The following is a 24,310-nucleotide window of genomic DNA, read 5'->3' as shown; positions in this document are numbered from 1 at the left end:
AATGCGTTGAACGTATCCATTCATATCAAAACAACTTTGACAACTTTTGAACATGTGAAACAAAATCCCCACTGCAAACATTAAATTTTAGTTTATTTTTCTTTCTTCAAATAAAATTTCCACATTAAAATGTGTTCCAAAGCTGAGAAAATACAATGCTTAGAAAAGGAAATCGATGAATTAACCACTAAATTAGAAGCGAAAAAAGTGGAACTGCAGCAATTACGTGCAAGTTCAAGTGAACCGAATCCATCAAACAATAAAAATTCGTTAACCAATATCGAAATTGGTCGATTCAGTCGGCAAATTATTTTACCCGAAATTGGTGTGAAGGGACAAATTAAATTGCGGAATGCGAATATTTTGATTGTTGGAGCCGGTGGACTCGGTAAGTTACACACAACTGAAATAGGTCAAATGAAACTGATTTTTTTTTTACATCATAGGCTGCCCTTCATCGCTTTACCTGTGTGGAGCTGGAATTGGTCATATCGGAATCATAGACTATGACACAGTTGAATTGAATAATTTGCATCGACAAATCGTGCACCAAGAAGAGAGCATTGGCACTGCAAAAGCGGTGTCAATCAAAAACCATCTGGAAAAGCTAAATTCATCAATAAAAGTGACGGCATATCAAGATCAACTGAATTCGAAAAACGCACTCGAAATCATACAGAACTATGACATTGTATTGGATTGCACAGACAATGTCGCAACACGGTATTTGCTGAACGATGCTTGTGTTTTTCGTTCAAAACCGCTAGTGTCCGGCAGTGCACTACAGTTTGAAGGTCAATTGACCGTGTACAACTATCGGAACGGACCCTGTTATCGCTGTTTATTCCCGAAGCCACCGCCACCAGAAACAGGTTCGTCATTACTAAATATGTTTTCAATTTCACAAACCATACACCTCATTTCCAGAACACTATTAATGTTCTAGTATCTATTTTTATCTCTAGTAATGAACTGCGGCGATGGTGGTGTCGTTGGTGCGATTACTGGTGTCATTGGGACATTACAAGCACTCGAAGCGATTAAAATTGTGACTGGTATTGAAAGCACTTTAAGCAGTAGACTACTATTGTTCGATGGTGTGAATTCAACATTTCGCAATGTTAAGCTACGAGGCAAATCAGGAAATTGTGAAATTTGTGCAGAACCAAGAAAAATCACATCACTCATTGATTACGAACAATTTTGCGGGATGAAAGCATCAGATAAAGAATTACAATTGGAAGTGCTGCCGCCAAATCAACGGATTTCTGTGCAAAGTCTTAACAAACATCGTGAGAACAATGACAAGCATCTATTGATTGACGTTCGATCCGAAAACGAATACGAAATCTGTAGCTTAAAACAATCTGAAAATCACCCAATCAAAATATTTCAGGATCCAAATAGCGCCAGTCGAAAAGCATTAATCGAACGCATCAAGAATGAAAAGATTCCACAAGTTTTTGTTATATGCCGGCGTGGCAATGATTCACAAATTGCTGCCAAAAAACTGATCGAAGAACTTGATGATTCTACAGTACAAATCTATGACATCATTGGGGGACTACATGCGTGGACAAACCAAATCGATGAATATTTTCCAAAATATTGAATAAAAATTATTTTACAGCTGATGTTGGCTACTACAATTTAATATTGAAATAACTATATATAGACTAAGAGACATTGGAAACTAAAGAAAATATTCCTCTTTTATGAATAAAACAGAAAAAAGTTTGTATTTTGATTAAATAATTTATTGAAAAAAGTTTATGGCTGGTTCATATTTTGGGTCATACAATTCGAAATATATTTAAAGTTTGAAAAATGTTTGATTGTCGGGTGTTTAAGCCAAAGCCTTCTTTTCCAAGTAGCAAGCGTACAATTTGATTGGATTTTCGTCTTTGTTATCACCAATGACCGATTTGCATGATTTCACGATCTCTTCAACCTTGGCTTTGTCCTCACCTTTGGATAATTTTTCAACGGCAACATTTTCTTGGAAATCACCATTGCTGTCGATGAAACCCAATTTTGAGAGGAAACATTTGCCGAATTTCTAGAGAAAACATCACAATATATTTAATACTTGATGAATTGTACAAAACACTGATTACAATCACAGATTTTCAACTTCATTTACCTGTGATTTTGGATCATTCACGGTGCTCTTTGGGTTGGTGCGAATCTTTTGCACCTCCTCTGCACTCAAACCATTTTCACTGGCACAGTCCTTTGCCACCTTATCGGCAATTTGTTTTTGCTCATCGGTAACAGCCTGAAATCAACGATAGAAAAATATCATTCAAAATATTGCTCTAACTATTGTCAACGGTATTGCTCTAGATCTAGAACTATGTAACGGAATCACTCGTAAAATGAAATTAAACTTACAGAAATGCTGCAAATTACGGCAAAGCACAAAGCAACAACAAAGTATTTCATAATGAAATTATTTTATTTTTATGTTATAACTGAATAACTGAACTGTCTGCTTGGTCACAGTGAACTGATATCTACACCGTACTTTCCCATCATATTTATAGTAAATCTTTTCGTTCACTTTTACATCAGCTGTATGGAAACAAAGCTAAAATCAAATGGAATGAAAATTAAGTATTGAGAAAAAACAATGCATGATTCGGAATTGCTAATGAAATTTTCCATTGAAAGTAAATTTGCTTGTTGGTGGTGGAGGGGGGCAACAGAGATGCAAACAACGATGATTGACATAGGTAGGTGATTAAAAACACGTTCGCAAAACGTATATTCATTTGTTGTTGCCAATGGAAATAGAAATAAAGAAGAAAAAAAATTGAACAGAACCGTAACCTTTTTTCACTTCATTCTTGGCATTATAAAAGATACGGCATTTATATTTGCTTGTTTTTACTTTTATTTCACATTGGCGTTCAATGCTCGCGAATTGCGTGAAATTCAACGATTGCTGTCGATTAAAAGATATTGGATGTTTTCATGTTCTATACTTTATAGATACAATGCCAATGGTAAGTGCACGCAACCTAATATGTTAATTTCATTTTTTTTTCTATTGAATGCATTCTCACCTCAACGATTACTTTTTTCATTTTTTTTTCTCTTTGCAAAAGGACAATGCGTGAGCTATGCTTTTTTCGCTGAATTACTCAGAATGATCTTTTGTTCATATTCATACGGATGTTTGTTGAAAACCGTTTTAGAGGGTGAGAAATTACAAAAATCTCAACCAGTTATTAATTACTTTATTGATATTATTTCGGGAACTAAATGGCTCAGTTAAAGAATTCTCTAGAATTTAATGGATTTTCAATTTGAAATTTAATTGCAATTGAAACAAATACAGATATTTTGAATCACGAATAGACATTATCAGCAATAAATGCTACTTTTTTTTTCTTTGTAGCTTTACCGATATAATCATTTACATAATCTACGTTCATACTTAATGGTTCTTGTTAATACATTATTAAATAGTGAAAAAAAGTCATCACCTAATCAAAGGTGCCAGTTGCATATTGTATAATTCAATTTATAAATTGCTCATTGGTTTTGTGGTTTAAGATGATTTTCTATTGCGGTCGACCTTCAAAAATGTTATATCAATGAACTGGAATATAACAACATTATCTGATAGAACCTTAAAAAAGTGATTAATGATGCACATACAAGCATGTGTATGTCTTGGAATTGAGGAAAACCTTATGATATTATATGAAAAAAATGATCATTTGAAATTTTATAGAATTAATCTTTATTTAAACCTAGAGATTTAAAAGTCAATACATTACAAAAAGTCTTGAGTATTTATGAATAAAACATTTCGATATAAATTTCCGTATTTCGTTAAAAAACTTATTTCGCTTCATTAATTCGGTGATAAAAACGAGATTCAATAATATAAAGACTATATATGTATAATTCGAAACGATACAAGAGAATGAGAATAAATGAAATTTGAGCCATTGTTTCGAATAATTATTCTTTATCGCAAAGGAAAAGAAATTGGGTAAAAAAAAGTCCAAATTAAATGCTTGCAATTGCATTTATCAGTTCTGAGTGTTATTAACGGCTAAAATTAGCATCTAAATACTACATGGTAATAGTTTTTTTCGTTGTTAAAATAAAAGAATAAAATTGTTTTTGTCGTCATTGCTAAAAATATGAGATAAAATACTACAAAAAAATTTACGCAAAAAGATAAAAAAAAGCGTACAAAGAAAATAGTTGGTTGATCGCGTAAATAACATAAATTGGGTGTGACGTTGCATGTATGCAAAATGTCATCGAATTTCTTATATTCAGTATTGAAATAATCAATTTTATGGCCACAGAAGATCATGTACTTTTTGCATTTTTTGCGGTCCACTCGACATTTCGAATTCTCTTATATTTTTCCGAACGATAGTTGGTGCATCTCTTCTTCTGCCATTTGGCAATAAGTGATGCATTTCGGTGCATTCCTCATCCTGATCATAATTGTTTCGTGAACGTTGCCCTGCGATATCAAAGTCATTGGCCTGAATGCCAACATCACAACTTCGTTTGCTATTTTGAGATTGAGACATCTCCCTGTCTATCGATGATGACATTGACGTACCCGAATCTTTCTCAGTTTTTATAATCGATGGATGTGATTCATCGTTTGTCTGTTGTTCATACATTTTGTGATGTGAATTACGTTGGGTTTTCGAGCGTTTTGTGCTGTTTCGATGACTTTTATCCACACCATTGGGATAATCGTGGCTCATTTTCAGCAAATGTTTTATTTTTTTTTCGTCGCTATTTCTTAATAATCCAATGATTATTTGTTCGAGGGATGCTTGATTATCATGTGATGCATCCAATCTGTCAATGCTGTCTACTCTTTGATGTGAACATGCTCCCATATCTACTGGTACAAGCATATTTGATGGTTCATTTATTTCCATCGTTTGCGCCTCATCAATCGACTGGTCATCATCATCATCATCGTGAGATTTAAACTGACTTCTCAACTCATTTAAAATGTCACCCGGTCTGGCTGATATGGCATTGCGGCGTCCATACGTCGTATTTTCACCCACATTTGGTATTCCATTTTTCGGATATTTATATTTGAAATTTTGCATTTGATTCGTAATTCGTTGACTTTCAATCGATGAACTGCTCGCTCGACGATTGGTTCGTTTTGTATACAAAATGTTACGTTGACGTTTTTTCGTTTTCATATTGATACCTTTATGCTTTTGCGGTCGGCTCTCTAGTGTTGCTTTGAAATTTGTTTCCGACATTTTCAATGAGATTTGTGAGTCCACTGAGTTGCGACGTGACTCAACCTCAATATGTCGCACACTCACACTCACTTCCGAATTGTTATAACTATTTTCGGCACATGAGCTCGGATATGATACACCATTTCGTTTATCTTCCAATGTGAAGGGTTCCAATTCCACGGCACCTCTTCGATTGATTATATTGTACATATAGTTTCTCAGTGTTGAGCTCATTCCATCCGATTCGGCTGGATTTAAATTGTTTACATCGAAGTTTAAGCCAGCCGGATCGGTGAGAGTATGATCAATGGAAACTGAAATGTCACCATCCATGTGCTTGCGCTTGGCATATGCATCAGCGATAATTCGATGCTTTGGACGCATTTTATCATCTTCGCTCAGTTCGTTGCCAGTTTTTCTGTAGATGAAAGCATATTGTCAAGAGAAAGAAATGCGATAAAAATTATTTCGTTTACATACCGTCTAACGAATCTTTTCCACGTCTTCAACGCTTGCGTTGTCCAGCACCACGACGTTATTACCAAATTCACGCCGAATAAACTCAACAAGCCAAGTTGAGTCACGGCAACACTAGGACGATTCTGAATTTTACACTTGGTTACGTCATTTGGGCTGCTTTCCACTATTTTGCATCTGCAAAAACAAAATCACAAGTAGTTTTTAACTCAAGTGAATCAAAACACAAGAAAACAACGCTTGATACGCACGTAATAAAATCGGTCAAACTCTTGGCGAACATTGTAGCATTGGGCACCTCATAATTTTCGAAGACGAAAAATGACGAAGTGAAAAAGATGACCAGCATCGTTCGTATGCCCATTCCCAAAATGTGTGAACTGAGCTTTGATGCTTCTTCGCTGCTGGTAGCACTACAACGTTTTATGCGATTCAAATTCAAGATTCCCCGAAATGTGAAAATCACACTGATAAATGATAAAATAGCCACTGGCACCAATACTAATCCGGTTCGAATGGCACGATTTCGATAACCAACAAAACAAATCCCAGTAATGCTGTTTCCATCCACTTCACTCAGCACCATTATGGTGACAGTTAAAATGAAGGGCAGAGCCCAGGCGATGAAATGAAAGTAGAAACTCTCTTTATCGATACGATCTCGAATGCTTCCTAAAATGATGCAATATTTGTAATTTAATCAAGAGCTTTTGCTTGCAAGACGTGATCAGTTCATACCTCGATCTTTTGTCTGTAAGTACCAATGGTATGTGAAAATGGCAAACCATATATTAGCCGCAATCGAAAAGTAATAGACCAAAATGAAGGGGATGATACAGGCCAAATTGTCGCCGGCACTCGGTTCGGAATATCGTAATGTTCCATCGCGACGACATACAATATTATCTCGATGGCCAGGCACAAATTGTAACATCCACCTTGAAAATGACATAAAATACAAAAAACATCATTGTTTTATGAATTCAATTGATTATAAGATCATCGTTGAGATACTCACCCAATCCAGTTGCACAGTAAACAAATGCTAATGTAGAATAAATTCCATGCTGGATGTTTTGAATGCCGCCAATCATGAATCGAAAACGTTGCGATCATGTAAAAGTTACAAACCAGACAAAGTGTTGCGCCCCAAAAGATCAACGTTTGCACTGATTCATGCTCACCTTCCGTATACATAGGATCTCTACATTGAAGACCACATCCTTCGATATCTATTGATGTTTAATGGAAAATGATCAATTCGCATTTCGAACGATATTGATGAACCATGAATTCAAACGTTACCTGGATAATAATTGATAGCCGAATCAGTTGCAACCAATGGTGAAATACACTGACTAGAAATTGGTGTAAATTTCATTTCGCGAACATCATTGCTACAATTTTTGCACGGGAACACTTTTTCATCACACTTGAGATAGCTCGGAAAGAAGTCGGTATCGTACAAAACTCGGCATGGTTCAACGGTTGCTTGGCACATTTCATATGATGGCAAATAAACATATTCTTTGCCTTTGCTCTTTGTGCATTTTGGCAAATAAACTGCACATAAAAATGGCTATATAACACGTGGAAGACACAAGTATGTTGTTATCGTACAAAATGCATGAAGAAAGGGATTTCTTAGAAAGAAATGTTGTTTATGGTTTTAGCATGTAGAAGGGACATTTTTACCTGAATTACTTCCCAACACTTTGGAACATTTCGCAATGCTTCGAGTTGGTTTAGTTTTTTAATATTTGACTCTTGATTTCCTTCTTCCGACAATTGGCCGCTGGTGTATTTATATGGAATTTTACTACCAAAACATGTATTTGTTTGTATTCGTTCACATTTTGCAGGTCGAAGACAGCGAATTATGTAATTTTGTTCCCGATCATCATGCCATGGTTTGCCACTTATGTCTTTTGTGATATTACTGAGAAAGTCCCGACCATTGATCGACAACAAATCCAATTGTTCATCTTCAGGCTTTTCGACTAGCGATGGCGTTTCAATGAAAACAGCATTCACCGCATTCCAACACAGCACTTGACACAAAAATGCCCAAACTATAACGCTCATTACGATGCTAAAAAAATTACATAGAAATGCATTAGTCTGATAAACAATATTATCGAAAGACAAAGGCAACAAGTTAACAAATTCGGATTCTATTTGACTTTGATCATGTACAATTCTGGCATACTCAGACTCAGTATGTGGTACTTATTCATTTTAATTTAATTTTCAATCTTTTTTTGTTCATATGATTGTATTGAATGGCCAAAAATATGGGATAACAAATGGAAATTTTGCAGAAAAAAAACTTACAACTTCATATTTTACATCGCTTCTTCGCTGTCTTCTTCTTCTTCTTTTGTTTACAGCTCTTGCTCAATCAGCACTATACTGATGTTATCGTTGTTGTTGTTCTCCTCAAACTGATGCGGTATGTTTGACATTTCTGTGATTTTTCTCACGCATATGTAGTAAGACACACATGCTCAATAGCAGCAATACACATATGTGAGATGCATATGGATCCCTATTGTCAAAATGATCCTCTTTGTCTTTTGTGCAATGACTATTTCACACAAAATTTTAGTTTAAATTAAAATGTCCGTTTTTTTCTCAAGTAAACATTTGCATAAGATTGCAATAAAGTCTTTATTTACTGTTCTTTTTTTACATCGTGAAGAATCGATTGAAAGATTTGAAGTGTTTAAAAATTTCAAATCAAGTAACTCGGTAGACTAGAATAGTTTTTTTTAAATAGTAACAATTGCAATGGCATGATAAGAGATACTATTATGTAAATAAAGATAATTTCTCTAAAAAAGAAAAAGAAAAATGTTGAGAAATTGTGAAACGATTGAATAAATAAAATAAATAAATATGTCATCACACAAAAAATAAAACCCGTATTTAAATACAGAGAGTTCGATTAAATCGCCTGTGTTCAGGTGAGTTTTGAATGATTCGTATTTTACGTCTTAAATAATGGAAATAATTGGAATTTTCGAATGATGAGATCTCATTTCTTTGAATGAAAATTAAGTACTTAAATTGAGATTAAATTGATTTGTTTTCTGGAATAAGTTTACATTAAAACACCATCGATTAAAAAATATCTTTGATATTTTGAAATTGTCGTACAGCTAAATCAACGGGCAAATCGAAATCATGGTGAGATAGTCGGTCAATGGTTCGTAATGCGTCGCGAAACCCAGTGTGAGCCACATAGCTCCAGTCGGTGTAGTATTGTTCGATGAGATCTGGACTCTGATAGATCAAATTCAACCAATGTGTTAGCTTTCGCGCACTGAAAAGATTCAATCATGATTAAATCGAATGCTACTGATTGCAAATAGCGTTATACTCACTTCAATGCAGCCGAAATGAATGCTTTGAAATGTGAATTATAGCTTCGTTTGTATGGCGCATGTAGAGCGATGATAGAACCGATGACCGTGAGCAGCGTATGTTTATTGGAAGAGGATTGTGACCCAAGTCCCATGATATCTAAATTGAACGATTCGGATAATTTTCGAGCCGGTGTATCGTTGAATTGATCGCCATTTTTGATATGATAATATTCTAAAATGAGCTCCCACACGTGCATCTGTTGATTTGGACGTTCTTCGGTTTCATCAACTCGTCTATGGGGTGTTGGTTGTTGTAACGGCAACATGCATCCAATGAACGGAACCAAACTTGTCGACGTTTTACTATTATCACGGAGGCCATGTTGCATTAGTCCCTGTAGTGTGATTGCAAACTGTTTTCGAACCAATGCTGTTATTTCCACTTGCATCGATGCAATGTACTCTTTGTCCGCCTGGCTAAGTTTTCGCTTTGCTTTTAACTGTGTTTAGAAGAAAATACATTTTTGAATTTTTATATTTAATTTAAATCGATTATTTTTACTTACATTATTTGAAGTGTGGTCGTCTTGATAATCATCAGTATCGCTACTATCACACTCTTGAATCGCTGTGTTCTCTTTCTGTAATTTTTCAATGGATGCCACCATCGATATGATTTCTTGTACATCGACTTCAAGCTGAGCTCGTAGATCGCCCCAATGATTGCCCTTTGCTGTTTTCTTCAAACTATTCCGTTGAATTCGTTGACTACCGCAGCCGAGTTGGGTTAATGCAAACATATCTAAAATAGCCGATGCCTTGACCAATAAATTGGACACTTTTCCAGAGAGATCATGGTCGCCGGAACTGTAATCACTCCTACTAGTTCCTGGTGCATTCGATTTCTGTCCTTTGCTTCCACCATCCGATTGTGATTGTTTTCTGCTGCGTGCCGTTTTCGAATTGTATGTTTGGAATCCAATTTCTGGATTTTTACTATTTTTAATGGCCGCTTTCATTTCCGGGGTCATTTCTTGTTCAGTTTGTAAATACGCCACGAATCGTTCCAAATCGACAATTTGTGTTTTCAATTGGCTGACGAGTGTGTCTTGCATTTTCAATGGTGTCACAAATTCACCGATTGCACTGTCAACCTGAGCACGAATATCATCTTCAGTTAATGTGGGTAAGAATTTCTCGTCCACTTTCAACTTGAGTTTTGTTTTCAATTCATTTATTATGGCCTTTTGTTTCTCAACTACAATGGACTGTGGCAATATGTCCGCACCAGATTCATAGGCAAAATTTTCTGCATCGGATAACTGTTGTTTCAAATGTTCGATTAACTCAAATTGGCGATTCTGTTGTCGTTCCATTATTTTGTAGAGATTTTCATGTTCGCGTGGATTCAATCGCATCACCTCGGGAATACCGCGAAATGCAAATTCTTCGAGACTTTGAAGCAACGAATCACGATCAATAGCCGGAGACTCAACAATTTGACGCAATCGAAATTGCACTTGAGCAAAATGTGACGTCAATGCTTGCAATGACGTAGACAGCAGCTCTTGTTCAGTCTCCAACTGCTTGATTTGTGAATTATTACCATCAACACTGCAATTTAATACAAGAGATTATATAAATTGTTTATTACAATATTTTATTTAAAAATTTAAGTTTGTTTACTTTTCATGACGTGACGTTTGGTCGACAACGGTTTCATCGTTATCTTTTTCTTCGCCAAGTGGATCCCATCGTCTGCCAGCTGCTACGTCTATTTCTTCTTCATCGTCGAAATCATCGTCTCCACTACTGTTATTTATCTTTTTATCACCTTCATAACGAATAAACACTTCATCTTCACCTTCACTAAAATCAGTCATTTAAATCGAGTTTGCTAACGCTCGATGCGATTCGAAATAAATAAAATTAAAATGAAAAATTTATTTAGACGAACGAAATTTATTTGCGAAAACTGAATGCTGTACAATGATATGGATTAAAACATATTGATGTTTTTCCACCAACGAAATGTCAATGAAGAAACTGTTCTAATAAATGGAAAATCTATGCGTGGAAAATGTTATCAGGTCAGAGGATTTTTTTTTTCATTCGTAGACAACCCTGCCCTATATACATAAGGGAAATATTTAAAACAGGTATTAAACGCACCCATTTTCATTTGACAGACGATTAGATGTTGCATGTTGACAGCTGAGTTATCTTTCAAACACGTGCATCATAATAGTCAGCTCTTAACCTTAATTACAAACGCGTTGTCGGTAAATGTTGTTTATTTTCTCAATTTTTTGTTAGAAAAATTGTATTGATTCTCTGCAGAATATTAACGAATTTTGTTTGACTTGTGTTGAATTTTCAGAATTGAAAGACTGACTGAGAGAATCGAATCTTTTCGACGAAAAATACAAGTGAGAATCAAAACGACAGTTAAAACAACATGAGTTTCCGTGGACGAGGTGGCGGAGGATTTGGTCGAGGAGGAGGCGGCGGATTCAGAGGTGGAAACCGAGGCGGTGGCGGCGGTGGAGGTTTTAAAAAGGTATGTTTTTAACTCGTGTTTAACAAAAGGTATGTTGCGTGTCTTTTACAGCGCGATTTTTTCATTCAATTTATTTTAAAAAGTTTGAAACTGGACCCCCCGAAAAAGTAATTCCATTAGGATATTTTGATTATGCGTGCCAAGATGATTTAGTATGCAAGGTTACCATTCAAGATGTTCCATATTTCAATGCTCCAATTTTCTTGGAGAATAAAGAACAAATCGGCAAAATTGACGAAATTTTTGGTAATCTACGGGATTACTACGTTACGATTAAACTCGGTGAAAATATGAAAGCCGGTAGTTTTAAGTCACAACAAAAGGTATGTTGCGCGCAATTTACAACGTGCTTTTTTCAATCAAAGTTATTTTAAACATTTTCTCATCAAAACATTTATTTAAAAATCTATCTCATTCGTAAAGTTATTCATTGATCCAGCCAAATTGCTGCCGTTGCATAGATTTTTACCAAAACCACCACAGCCCAAAGGACCAAAGGGAAAGAAGGGACCACCAGGAGGTGTTGGTGGTGCACGAGGAGGTGGCGGCAGAGGTGGTTTCGGGGGCGGTGGTAGAGGTGGTTTCGGTGGCCGAGGTAAATATTGTTATTTTGTTTGAAATGATTGAGTCATTTTTTTGCTATTGAAATGAATTCGATTAAGGCCAAACAATTTTTATAATCATAGTACATTTTCATGCAAATTTATCTCTTAACTAAAATTTTATTAAGGTGGTGGCGGCGGTGGTTTCAGAGGTCGTGGAGGAGCTGGTGGAGGTAAGAATAGACCATACATTTCTTTAAATTCTGAAACAAACTTTTGCGTCCGTACATTAAGAGACAAGCAAAAACTTTAAAGGATTGAAAATTTCATGATTTTTTTGTCGAACCGAATTAACCTTTTAATTTCCTTTTGCTTTATTTTCAGGCCGAGGAGGTGGAGGTAAAGCATCAAACTAGTCACTTTCCAAAACGCGAAAATTTCCATACAATTCGATGGACTGAGATTCTTTTAACCACTTTATATATCTCATTTGGCTGATTTAGAAATTAATTTTTTACTGAATGAAAGAAGTAGCATAAAGTAGCATGGACACTTCATACTCTTTTCATTCAGTTTTTCACAAAAAACAGTTGAGCTCATTCAGATGAGATATTTTCATTGGCTCAAAATATCATAGTTCAATCGATTCAATCAAATACTTTATACCAATATGTGTCTCAAATTCTCTTTTTTATTGAAAATGTTTTAAACAGGTGGATTTGGCCGAGGTGGTGGCGGCGGTGGATTCAGAGGTCGTGGAGGTGGCGGTGGAGGTGGTCCAAAACGGTGGTAAACGACGCGCCTTTCTTGAACTCAGGATTACACATTTATATCGAGACTTTTTTAATAAAATAAAAAAACAACAACAACAATACATCTAACTACATTACATGCATGAGAGCAGGGTCGTTCAATTTCTTAAGCAGATTTAATTACATGCATAAACTTTATTTTTATGAAAATAAACATATTACAAAATCAAATATTTTGAAATTAGACTGTATTTCATTTTACGATGACATTTACCATTTACCACTACAGAAAAGAGTCCGTTCATTCATGAACCATTTCCCCTCCCAACACAATCATATATTGCAATGCATTAAATATTTAAATGATTTAAAAATTTCTCCTAAACTTGATTTCAGGCACCCTTCAAATTACCGACGAACATATGCATGCGTATATAGGTTTGAAACTCAAAACTGACCAGTATGTGTACGCTGTACGCATTGTTTACTACAGCGCCATATACTCATTGCTCTGTCATACGCAATGTACATAAGATGACGTATCATACCGAACGAAAAACATCAACACATCGATAGCATGCGACTCGTAAGCAATAACAAATCTTTGTTGTTGAGCTCATATGCAAAGCATTGATTTTTACCGAAGAGGTGAACGTCTGTATTTCAACACATACAAATGTTATATTTTTAAACTTCCAATCGATGTCAGCGTAGTATTAGTCTTGTTACTGCAGCGAGCGCAAGTGTTTTCATTCGCTTTTTGGTTAATTGCCTTTCAAATTTCATTGGATAGAATTTGCTTTTTTCTTTGTTCTCTATTTGTCTAAATTGGCATTTGTTTGTGAAATAATTCTTCTTTTCAATTTAATTGAAGTCTAATTTTTGAAAGAATCAATCAAAATGACAGGTGAGTTAATATTAAATAGAAATCAAGAGTCATCGTTAAATTGCAATTATCATATTTGAATAAGGTGATTTGAGTGCGTGTTTGTCTACGAAAATAAAAGTCATCACCAAAGTTTGTCTGTGCGTGTTTTTTTCTCTTAATAAATCTTAGTAGCCAATTTATTTATAAGTTATATCCGGTCGATACGAAAGAAAAAAACAATTTACTTCCAAAATCATTCTATGAAAATTCAAATATGAATAGAAAGTTCTCAAAGTCATTGTTCAAGATCAAAATTTCCGTTGATTTCAAGGACTGTGCTTTAAGATTATTTCTTCAAATTCTATTGGACGTGAACAACAGTGGGACAATAAACAAACACATTTATGTACAGCAAAAATGATATCAATTTTTAACCTTTAGACCCGGTGAAGCGGCGTTTATTTTAGACCCGGGTGGCAAATGTTTCTCTGCTCACTGCATTGAGTACGAAATCTGTGTGGCATTTTTGATAAGTCTTCGGTTATTCGGTGTGACAATTCTTTTTAAATAGATTTAGTGAACCGATAATAACGCGATTAACGCCCAAAGATGCTAGAAATCAGTTGAAATTTTCAACAATCAACCTAAAAATATAAAAAGTTGCATACAAGCGGTCATCATACTATTCTGCTAAATATAGAAAAAGAGTTCTTGTCAACACCGCCCGAGAAACAAATTTCGTACTCGGTATTACTTTTTTCTATCATATCTCATCGCTATTTATTGCATATGATAGAAAGACGGTTTTATACATGTCTATTGGGTAATTGTCAGTGTTGCAATTATGTGCAACAATAAAATATATACCCACTACCGACCAGACTCTGTGTAACCGTCATTAGATCACGAATGCTGGTGTAAATATGTGGCAACAACAAATCCAATGCAGAATGAAATCATAGTGAATGGATTCGAGACTTAGTTTTACTTTTTTTAGGTCAATGTGATTGCATAGTTTCCGTCACGCATTTTTGTTTTTCTTAATTGCTTGAGACAGTGTTACATATTGTTTTACTTATTGTATTTGATTTGCACAATGTCTTTGAAACCTTGCACAGGATAAATTGATTGAGATCGAAATAAATGAACTAATCTATCATTAATATTGACGCGACGACAGAAAAAAAAGCATGAACATTTAGCTATCTCACACGATGATTGAAACAATATTTCAGCAAAGTCAAACTCTATGTTTCACCTTTTGAATCGATCAACTATTCATTAAAACGGTCAATACATTTTAATGCGATAAAATTCACACTTGAACAATTTTATGCGTTTTTTATTTCTTGTTTTTTTGCTCTTGGCCAATTCCATTTTTATGACATGAATTCTAGAGATTTTTTTATTAATTTCACCTCCTAACCTGGTGGTGGCGACATTTTCACGACATATATGGATAATATGCAACGCATATCTTACATAACCGTCGCATATGCAAACTTAAATTGACCGAGAAAAGCAATTTTTTTTTTCAATGAAAATACAACACTTAACAACTCATAACTTATTTTGAATTAAATAAAGAAAAACGTATCCAAAACATTGCTCATCGGATTGACTGCGGTTTTTGAAGAAAAAAACTGGAAGGTAAATCCAGTTTTGTGGCACAAAAAGTTTTCCGTACGAATTCTTTGGGATATGACTAGTTTCTACGGCCTATCGGCATGAATATAATACTTTTGATGGTCAATTCGGTGATCTTGCTGAAGGTTAAAGTCCTGAGTCATGATGCAAAATAATGGAATAGTGAGCTCCGTCATACGAGCACGTATACCAACAATACACTCTAAGTCAATCAAGTAATCAATTTAAGTCTCGCAAAAAAAAGTCCGCATGAAATGTACTAGTTTTTTCTTATCACTGAATGAAAAGATCTTTTTTCCGTTTATCACTTTTTTATATAACATGTATGCAAGTTTATTGAGTTTGAAATGTTATCAGTGATTGCGTTGACGTTCCATTAGGGAATAAACGAAATCATTTGGTCATAAATTATAACAATTTATGTCATGACATTGCGTGGTTTTTTATTCGCTTTCTTTGTATAAGCACGTGATTATGATAATAAACAATTGAATTTGAAGACAACTTGCAGTTCTGTATCAACAAATTAAATTTAGAATCAAAACTGTCTTTGTATTAAATTTTGTTTAGCAACTTTTTTTTGGAATACTATCGTTGAAAGCGCGTACGGCGCTTAGCATAGTGTTAATCAAATTTATGAACAATAATTAGATATGAGCGTTAATTAAATTATTGCCTGTTGTTGTTGGTCTTTTTATTGCGTATAATTAAAAAAAGCGCGTTTAGATTTAGTTCCGACTTCATTTTGTCTCTTAAATTTAATGGCTACGTTTAAATCGTTTTTTAAATCTTTGATCTCTAATTGTTCATACCTAAGTTTGCGTAATAACCAGTTTCTCAAAGGGGTTAAAAAAATCTTAAAGCCGTTTAAAATAAAAGTTCCCTATTAGAAATCAATACCAATAAACCAATCGATAAATTATCGGTGAAAACGATCGTACGATCGTAATCAATTCAAAAATAGCGGCAAGTATCTTACGATATTTGAACCATGGAAAAGTGTACGTGTAAGTCATGAACTTGACTTTCGCCAATTAAATGCGATGCTTTGCACAAACACAGATTTATATTTGCCAACATCATTAAACACCGAGTCCACTCAAGCGCAAAAACTTTATGTAAAATAATACACAGTGACGTCGATAAATGACAAACGCAAACATTTGAAAACGCACAAATCGACTTCATACAACTAAAAATGTGTGCATGTGTTTGTGTGCATTTGCAAATCACAAATGAATGAACTGCTTTGTTTTGTTCAACACAAATCTTTTGTTGTCTCGTTTCTTTTTCTCATTCCTCTCTTTCGTTATCGTGTCGAAGCGTTCCATGCGACAAATACCGTGTGCACATGTGCTTCTACTAACGTACGGTTTACAACAAAATTTTACGTTGTGTTTTTTCCCTTTTGGTTTTCTATTTACACGCGCACTTTTTTATTCCCATATGATGATTATTGTACGAAAAAGAAACAGAAATATTTGAGTAAATATGTGTAAAAAGTAAAGGAATTTATGTGTGTTGAGTTTATCGCACGTAACAAGTGGTTCGATTTGCTTATTCGTCGTTTTGCTACCGCTTCGACAAGGTTAGAAAGAATTTTGTGTTTTTCGTAAGCGGTCTAGCCTTTTTCTCCATCACATCGAATCATTTAGTCAAATTTTGTGTGTGAATACCAACAGTCGCCAAACCGAACAGCGAGCTGAGGTAAAAATTTCATTTGTTTCTCTTTCAATTTGATAGATATTTTTTCTTTCTCATTGAAAAAGTAAATATTGCTAATGTTGTCATACGCAACCGGATAAATGTAAATTTACCTCGTGCTTGCACTTACAAACGCAACGTAACGTGTTTACATTTTCAGTTTTTGAACCATTTTTACGATAAAAAAAGTACACACACATACATAAGTAATATTTGAATTTGAGATTTGACAGACGGTAAACGTTTTTTTCATTCAATCGTTAGTTGCATTGTGTCAAAAAAGAAGTGATCTTTCGAAATAATATACGTAACGTATTGAAATCTTTTGTAATATCTATACTTAAGTTTATTTCAAGTGAAGTTGACGACAACAGAAAGTCGTGCGCACAATCAGATTTAATACTGTTTGGCGTTTTAACTGTTGACATTCAGAAATTGTGTGGTTCAGCAATTTATCGCAATGAAAAATGAAATTATATGATATGTAATTGATATGACTTCATAAAAGTACGATAACAAAAAAATAGAATTGACTACGTCATTTTTTTTTACTTTCGATTGTTGTGCGTGTGATTGAATACCATTAACATTGTAAAATGGTTAGGAACATCGAATAAACCGCTTTATCGATGTGCGCCAATTTTTTTTAAATTTAGACCAATTGAACCTTTTCACTTTTTTTATCTGCATAAATTTGGATTTATAATTCGTGAGTTTCTATTTATCTCATGAATAATTCTAACTTACAAATACTAACTAATTTTGAAGACACGTTTTTGGTTTCGATTTAAAAATTAATTAGCTATTCAACAAGTTCATTAAACAGTTAATGTCAAAGTTCACGGAGGCAAAAATTCGAAAGAACGAGTGCTTGTTGATAGTTATGTGCTTTTATGCACGTAATCTAAGAAGATTAATAACGTCGCAGTTTGATACAGAGTTGAATTATGTCTTTCATGGCAAACTAGTTTTGGTGCAGTGTGCACATACACAACAGCAAACGGATTAACCAACTTGTTTCCTGGCTTTTGATCAGAACAAATCTCAATTTTTTTTATAAATTGTCAATGACTTTCAATTGTTCCACTTGAAATGGTTAAGCACATCGCTATCGTATGATACAATATATCGCATTTTTTTGTTCTATTTTTAATAATTGAACATAATTAAAAGCGCAGTACATTTATTGATTACTATCGAACGATATGCTTATCACTTGTATACATTTTTTTTCCATATCTTTTTGTTGGTTTTTTTTAATGAAAAAAATTTATCACCAACTTTTTCGACATTTCAATTCACGTGTTTATTTTGGTTAAACGAATGATAAACAGCTGATTTAGCTTTAGATTTCCACTGTGTATATGTAGCCAAACTAATCAAGTTAAACGTTTTTGCTTTCGGGATTTGCTTACAGGACACGGGTCGGATTCATCGAATACAACCGAAGAAGCGTTAAAACTAATTCGACGCTCACTTAAATCAAACAGCATGGATCGAGTTGAAGGCGCTCATTTTGATGGTTCATATCCTCACGTATTCATTACGTTTGGTGCATCGGTATGTTTGTTCGTTTTCTTTTTTTTCGAAATTGTTTTGTTTTAAGGAACCAAATATTCCGAATGTGTGAATACACACGTTTCAGTTAAATACATTTCCTCTTATTTGGGAACAGACAATATATTTAGCTGCCGTCATCTGGATATTTTAGCTCATCTGGATGCCGTCAGCAGATGATGCGTAGTGAAAACAATAGAAGTGATTGTTATAGTAATACCAGTATATAACAAGCTTATATACCTATAACAATCACTTCTATTGTTTTCACTTTGTATCATCTGCTGACGGCATCCAGATGAGCTGAAATATCCAGATGACGGCAGCTTAATATATTGTCTGTTTGGGAACGGTCTTGTGCTTTAGTCGCAAAAGAGCAGACCTAAGTACATTCTTAAGTGATTTATTCAAAAACTACAACCTTAAAATATGATTTGGGTCGGTTTTCACGATTGTGCCCAATGAAGAATTAAAATATCAAATTAAATTCGACATTCCGAGTAAACTGTACATTAGGGTGTTTCTCATATCTGAAAATAAAAAAATGGTAGTCGTTAATTAAAAGTGCAAATAATTCTAAGACAAATCATGACATTTACACAAAGCATCGACTGATGGTCACGCTTCCCGAAGCAAAAAACTGTTTTCAAAATTGAATGTTACTTACAAAGAAAAAACGCCCCATTTGTACTCCTGCGCAGTCAACAACAACCAAATGGGGTGTCAACCTTTTGCTACGCTACTATCCCACATGGTCGGGATAGCCTTAATAATTAATGTTACAATTGTTTTTTTTTTGTTTGCGTTGTGCTAATTAGACAGCATGATCAGCTGGCTGCTGGTCGTACTCGAACATTTCTACATCATTATCTACGTTGGCGGCAGCAGCAGCAGCTGCTTCAGCGACATCAGCGGCTACTTCGGCGGCCTCAGCGACAGCATCGCGGGCTTTATATCTATTGATCGCATCCGGTATCGGAAGTCCTAGCAATGTCCATAGTCCTGAAAAATCAAACAAATGAATCTTCTTAAGTAATCATTCAATCGCAATTGTATCGTCAATTAGCCTTACCTTTCAGCAGAATGTTCTTAGCAGCCACGACGTCACGATGCCAAGTTACAGAGCATTCGAGGTTTAATTGCCAGTTTTTATAGTAACTTTTTACTTTTGACAATAAAGGCTCGTTTTCTTCCAATGCTTCGTTCATGGCGCGTTGCAACAATCGAAATTCCGATAGATCCTTCTTGCCCAACTTTGACACAATTTTTATTGGCAGCAATGTTCTGGCGTCGGGTATGCACCGGCATTTCTTGAATCTGGCCGATTTGGGCTGGTTTTGGAATCGCTTCATACATCTTGCGTCTGTTTGAGATGATCCCCATTCGTCCACCAGCTCTATGGCACAATCTCGACGTTTCTTTATTGACCTCAAAGTCAAACGAACCCCTGGACACCGCACGTGCTTTTTGATACTTATTCGGCTGTCAGGTGGTACTTCCCCATCAGCACCAAAAAGAAACAATGTCGATTGCTTATCGGTAACCTTTTCCACCCAATTGTCGACAACACTACTGCTTTTGATGTGTTTGTCCAAGGCGAGTCGAGTGTACTTGGCAGTCGAGTAAGCGCAGATTCCATGCTTCATCATCTTGATTCGGTGCTTGATGTAGTCCAGCCAATGTGACCCTTTTGGTGATGGCATCACCGGGTACAGCTCACGGTTTTCTCTATCTCGGCGCTCCTCTTCGGTAAACTTTTTGCTCCAACGCTTTGCTTTGGCATTTCGCACGTGATTTAGAGAGAAAAAAAAAATTTAAACACATTTCTTTGATAAGCGAGTTATTGTTTCTCTTCTCTAAACAATGGAACCAATTCAAAGTGGGTATCACTGCTTGAAATGAATTTCACCACCACACGCAACAGAATTATGTACTGCAGAATAATTGTGAAATACATTACTTTTTTCATAAAATGTAATGTTACTGTTAATATGTTCAACGTTAAATAATTATTGGACTAGTTTAAATATATTTCACGTTACAAATGGCTTATATGTCGTGCTATGAAATAAGAATGAATTTCACAATAAGAAGGAGATGAATAACTGCTTAGAATAAGCACGTAATTCAAATTTTGAATTAATCGTGTATTCGCTGGCAATCTCATCAAAAATAATAATTTTTACCGATGAATTCACCAATATTTTTCACTTCAATTTTCACTGTAAATTAAGTTTACTCACGGTGATTTGAATTCAACAATCTGCTTGGACTCCGGATCAATCGATCGATCAAGTGTTGAACAATTCGGAATAAATTGATACAAAACGCACGTATATCGAAAATAATATGAATTACTAACAAAATCGTAGAATAATTGAAACGTTGAATTGGAATTAACACTGCTGCGTAAACTTTGTATTTACAACGATAAACATGTTCTCGGTATGGATGAAGCGGCGATTATGACATTACGAAAACCAATGAAATGAACGTCAAATGTCATAAGGCTCGGTTCACATCAATAATGCTAATTCAATATTTTGACATTAGACACATTTTGCTATAAAGAATTTTTTGCTTCGGGAAGTGTCAATATCATTCGATGCTTTGTGTAAATGTCATGATTTGTCTTAGAATTTTTTGCACTTTTAATTAACGACTACCATTTTATTATTTTTTGACTACGGAAACACTCTACTGTACATCGTGTATGTTAATTAAAATTAACATTTTGATTTCGTTTGGTTTTCAGGGTGATTTGGCAAAAAAGAAAATCTATCCAACATTATGGTGGTTGTTCCGTGACAATTTGTTGCCAACCGGCACCATTTTTTATGGATATGCTCGCTCCAAATTGACGACAGCCGAGCTTCGTGCCAAGTGTGATCCATACATGCAAGTCAAATCTGGCGAACAAGCTCGATACGAAGAATTCTGGCGTTTGAATTATTACTTCGCTGGAGGCTATGACTCTCGTCGTGACTTTGAACTTTTGAACCAGGAAATTAAAAAATTCGAAAATGTACCACATGCAAACCGTTTATTTTATTTGGCACTTCCACCATCGGTTTTCGATTCGGTAACGGAATTGATCAAAGCCACTTGTATGGGTGAAAAGTGAGTATAACAACTTTCTTAATTTTTTTGTTTTGGAATTCTTTCTCTTTTTTTAATTGTCGCTTTCATTGGAGATTGTCTTTTAACATAATTAATGATTTTTCCTCTCTTTCACTCACTCTCTCTTCAAACAGAGGTTGGAATCGTGTGATCATTGAAAAACCATTCGGCAAAGATGCGGATTCATCAAAAAAATTGAGCGATCACTTGGGAAAATTATTCTCGGAAGAACAACTTTATCGTATCGATCACTATTTGGGAAAAGAAATGGTACAAAATTTGATGACCATTCGATTTGGAAATAAAATCTTCAGTCCAACATGGAATCGTGAGAATATTGCTGCCGTTATGATAACATTCAAAGAGCCATTTGGAACCGGTGGTCGTGGTGGTTATTTCGATGAATTCGGCATTATTCGTGATGTGATGCAAAACCATTTGTTGCAAATTCTATCGTTGGTTGCTATGGAAAAACCGGCCTCATGCCATCCGGATGACATTCGTAATGAAAAAGTAAAAGTGTTGAAGAGTATCGATAACATTAAGCTGGAAGATACGGTTTTGGGTCAATATGTTGCCGATCCAAATGGTGAGGGTGAAGCTAAAATGGGATACAGAGATGATCCAACCGTTCCGGCTGGCTCAACAACACCAACTTATGCGTTGGCCGTGCTACGCATTAACAACGAACGTTGGGATGGTGTTCCATTCATCTTACGATGTGGCAAAGCACTTAATGAACGCAAAGCCGAAGTTCGTATTCAGTATCACGATGTTCCCGGCGATATTTTCGAAGGAAAACCAAAACGTAATGAATTAGTTATTCGTGTACAACCAGGAGAAGCGTTGTACGTTAAAATGATGACCAAATCACCCGGCATCACTTTCGATATGGAAGAAACTGAATTGGATCTTACATATGGATGCCGTTATAAGGTAATGAAAGGGATTTTTCCTTCTAATTTCAACAAAGAATCTAAGATTTGTTTTTTTTCTCATTCCCCTTGCAGGAAGTTAAATTGCCTGATGCATATGAACGTCTCATTTTGGATGTATTCTGCGGATCTCAAATGCATTTCGTTCGTTCAGATGAGCTGGAGGAAGCTTGGCGGATATTCACACCACTATTGCATGAAATCGAATCGAAACAGGTGCCACCAATTCCATATGTGTACGGTTCACGTGGTCCAAAGGAAGCAAATGAAAAATGCACCGAAAACAACTTCAAATACTATGGATCATACAAATGGAAACCAAAGCAACCATGATCAATACACCAACATACTTATATATATTTTATTTACTACACATTCCTAACAAATTTGACCGCACATCGGATACCTAAGGATATTTTAATTAGACATAATATTTCATTGAAAAAAAAAGTTTAAACAAGACGATTCATGAACGTTCGCACCACGGAAACAAAATTGATGCGTTAAGTTTAACCAAAAACTGTCTCAAAGTCACTGTGATTATCATAATTCCAATGCCGAGATCACATGCTCAACCAATGTATTCGGCGTGCGATCGGACAATATGAGAAAATAAGACAATTTTGATATCGTTTTTATAATCGGTCGCATTCTCTAGGTTCGAATATGGTTTTTCCATACGTACAAAAATTAACCCGCGCGCTCTTATGGTTTTTCTTTTTTTTAGTAGACATACGCAAGCAAGTATTTTGTTTCAGAATTTATTGTTTGTTTAGGAATTTTGTTGGATTTTTTTGTTTCAATAAAGAATCACTTTACTTTTTACTTTGCATATACAAATGTGAAAAAATTGCTATTTTTATTTATTTATTTTTCAGTTTTTCTCATTTTATTCTTATTTCCCTATTTTTCTTCTCTTTTCATCGCGCATTACATATCTGAAGTAACGACTATCACATGAACGGTTAAACATAAAACCGCAGAATCACCCTGTGATATTTACGTTTTACTCTCGCCGGCTGTTCAATTCCCTCTCTGCTGACATATGAAAACTGTGTGCTCTCTTCTCATTGAAGAGTGGCAAAGAAACCTGTTTGAGTGAAGTAAACCTAGTTATGATGTATGTGGAAGCCATTATTGAATCTACTACGTCTTTTAATCTCGTTTAAAAACTATTTTACTGAGAGAAAAAAAAATATCTGTACAATTTCGTTGAAATAAAATTAAAAAAAAAATATATCAATATTTTTACACCAATAAAAAAAACTTTGAAATGAAAAAAAAGAATTGATTCTTTGAAAAATGCACAGCATAAACGATCGATTTCCACATTTGTAATTCAAACAGTTGCTACAATTGACATGAAGAGAGTACTAGAGTTGATCCTATACAAAAAAAAATTGCAGTAGTTCAAAAGAATGGACGCCATTTTGGTAGGAAGAATTGAACAAGAGTGTTTGATATCAATGTGAAGACAAGAATGCAGCATAAATGTTCACAGTAGAAACATTGACGCTGCATATACCAA

The 24,310-nt window shown here is 35.0% G+C and overlaps 6 protein-coding genes across 8 annotated transcripts; 3 read left to right on the top strand and 3 right to left on the bottom strand.

Moving 5' to 3' along the window:
• Positions 1–25: 25 nt before the first annotated feature.
• On the top strand, positions 26–1,738 carry LOC116344344 (adenylyltransferase and sulfurtransferase MOCS3). Its single transcript, XM_031772839.1, has 3 exons — positions 26–388; positions 447–872; positions 966–1,738. The coding sequence occupies exons 1-3, from the start codon at positions 130–132 to the stop codon at positions 1,610–1,612; spliced, it is 1,332 nt and encodes a 443-aa protein (XP_031628699.1). The 5' UTR covers positions 26–129; the 3' UTR covers positions 1,613–1,738.
• Positions 1,739–1,741: 3 nt separating this feature from the next.
• On the bottom strand, positions 1,742–2,528 carry LOC116344349 (general odorant-binding protein 56a-like). Its single transcript, XM_031772843.1, has 3 exons — positions 2,395–2,528; positions 2,144–2,278; positions 1,742–2,059 (listed from the first exon to the last, which is right to left on the bottom strand). The coding sequence occupies exons 1-3, from the start codon at positions 2,443–2,445 to the stop codon at positions 1,847–1,849; spliced, it is 399 nt and encodes a 132-aa protein (XP_031628703.1). The 5' UTR covers positions 2,446–2,528; the 3' UTR covers positions 1,742–1,846.
• A 1,337-nt stretch (positions 2,529–3,865) lies between these two features.
• LOC116343733 (protein smoothened) lies at positions 3,866–8,178 on the bottom strand. The gene is made up of 8 exons (XM_031771948.1): positions 8,064–8,178; positions 7,425–7,821; positions 7,035–7,308; positions 6,748–6,961; positions 6,468–6,667; positions 5,981–6,401; positions 5,733–5,906; positions 3,866–5,670 (listed from the first exon to the last, which is right to left on the bottom strand). The coding sequence occupies exons 1-8, from the start codon at positions 8,069–8,071 to the stop codon at positions 4,320–4,322; spliced, it is 3,039 nt and encodes a 1,012-aa protein (XP_031627808.1). The 5' UTR covers positions 8,072–8,178; the 3' UTR covers positions 3,866–4,319.
• Positions 8,179–8,453: 275 nt separating this feature from the next.
• Positions 8,454–11,302, bottom strand: LOC116344186 (RUN domain-containing protein 1). Its single transcript, XM_031772620.1, has 4 exons — positions 10,784–11,302; positions 9,664–10,711; positions 9,116–9,597; positions 8,454–9,054 (listed from the first exon to the last, which is right to left on the bottom strand). The coding sequence occupies exons 1-4, from the start codon at positions 10,978–10,980 to the stop codon at positions 8,853–8,855; spliced, it is 1,929 nt and encodes a 642-aa protein (XP_031628480.1). The 5' UTR covers positions 10,981–11,302; the 3' UTR covers positions 8,454–8,852.
• On the top strand, positions 11,287–13,192 carry LOC116344187 (probable H/ACA ribonucleoprotein complex subunit 1). The gene is made up of 7 exons (XM_031772621.1): positions 11,287–11,379; positions 11,478–11,657; positions 11,741–11,980; positions 12,081–12,252; positions 12,388–12,432; positions 12,584–12,598; positions 12,913–13,192. Exons 2-7 carry the CDS (start codon positions 11,556–11,558, stop codon positions 12,990–12,992), a joined length of 654 nt encoding a protein of 217 aa, XP_031628481.1. The 5' UTR covers positions 11,287–11,379; positions 11,478–11,555; the 3' UTR covers positions 12,993–13,192.
• Positions 13,193–13,668: 476 nt separating this feature from the next.
• On the top strand, positions 13,669–23,622 carry LOC116343774 (glucose-6-phosphate 1-dehydrogenase). 3 transcript variants are annotated; one of them, XM_031771997.1, is made up of 5 exons: positions 13,669–13,858; positions 18,588–18,730; positions 21,483–21,847; positions 21,982–22,783; positions 22,858–23,622. In XM_031771997.1, the coding sequence occupies exons 1-5, from the start codon at positions 13,852–13,854 to the stop codon at positions 23,113–23,115; spliced, it is 1,575 nt and encodes a 524-aa protein (XP_031627857.1). In that variant the 5' UTR covers positions 13,669–13,851; the 3' UTR covers positions 23,116–23,622. The 3 variants fall into 3 exon arrangements, with proteins under 3 accessions (XP_031627857.1, XP_031627858.1, XP_031627859.1); XM_031771998.1 differs by lacking the exon at positions 13,669–13,858 and adding an exon at positions 17,024–17,173; XM_031771999.1 differs by lacking the exon at positions 13,669–13,858 and adding an exon at positions 17,461–17,482.
• Positions 23,623–24,310: the final 688 nt, after the last annotated feature.

This window comes from Contarinia nasturtii, unplaced genomic scaffold (assembly GCF_009176525.2).
Source record: "Contarinia nasturtii isolate CC-2019 unplaced genomic scaffold, AAFC_CNas_1.1 Cnas_scaffold_1037, whole genome shotgun sequence".
Taxonomy (NCBI): Eukaryota; Metazoa; Arthropoda; class Insecta; order Diptera; family Cecidomyiidae; genus Contarinia; species Contarinia nasturtii.
Note: the sequence above shows the minus strand (reverse complement) of the source record. Positions and strands in the feature narration are given on the sequence as shown.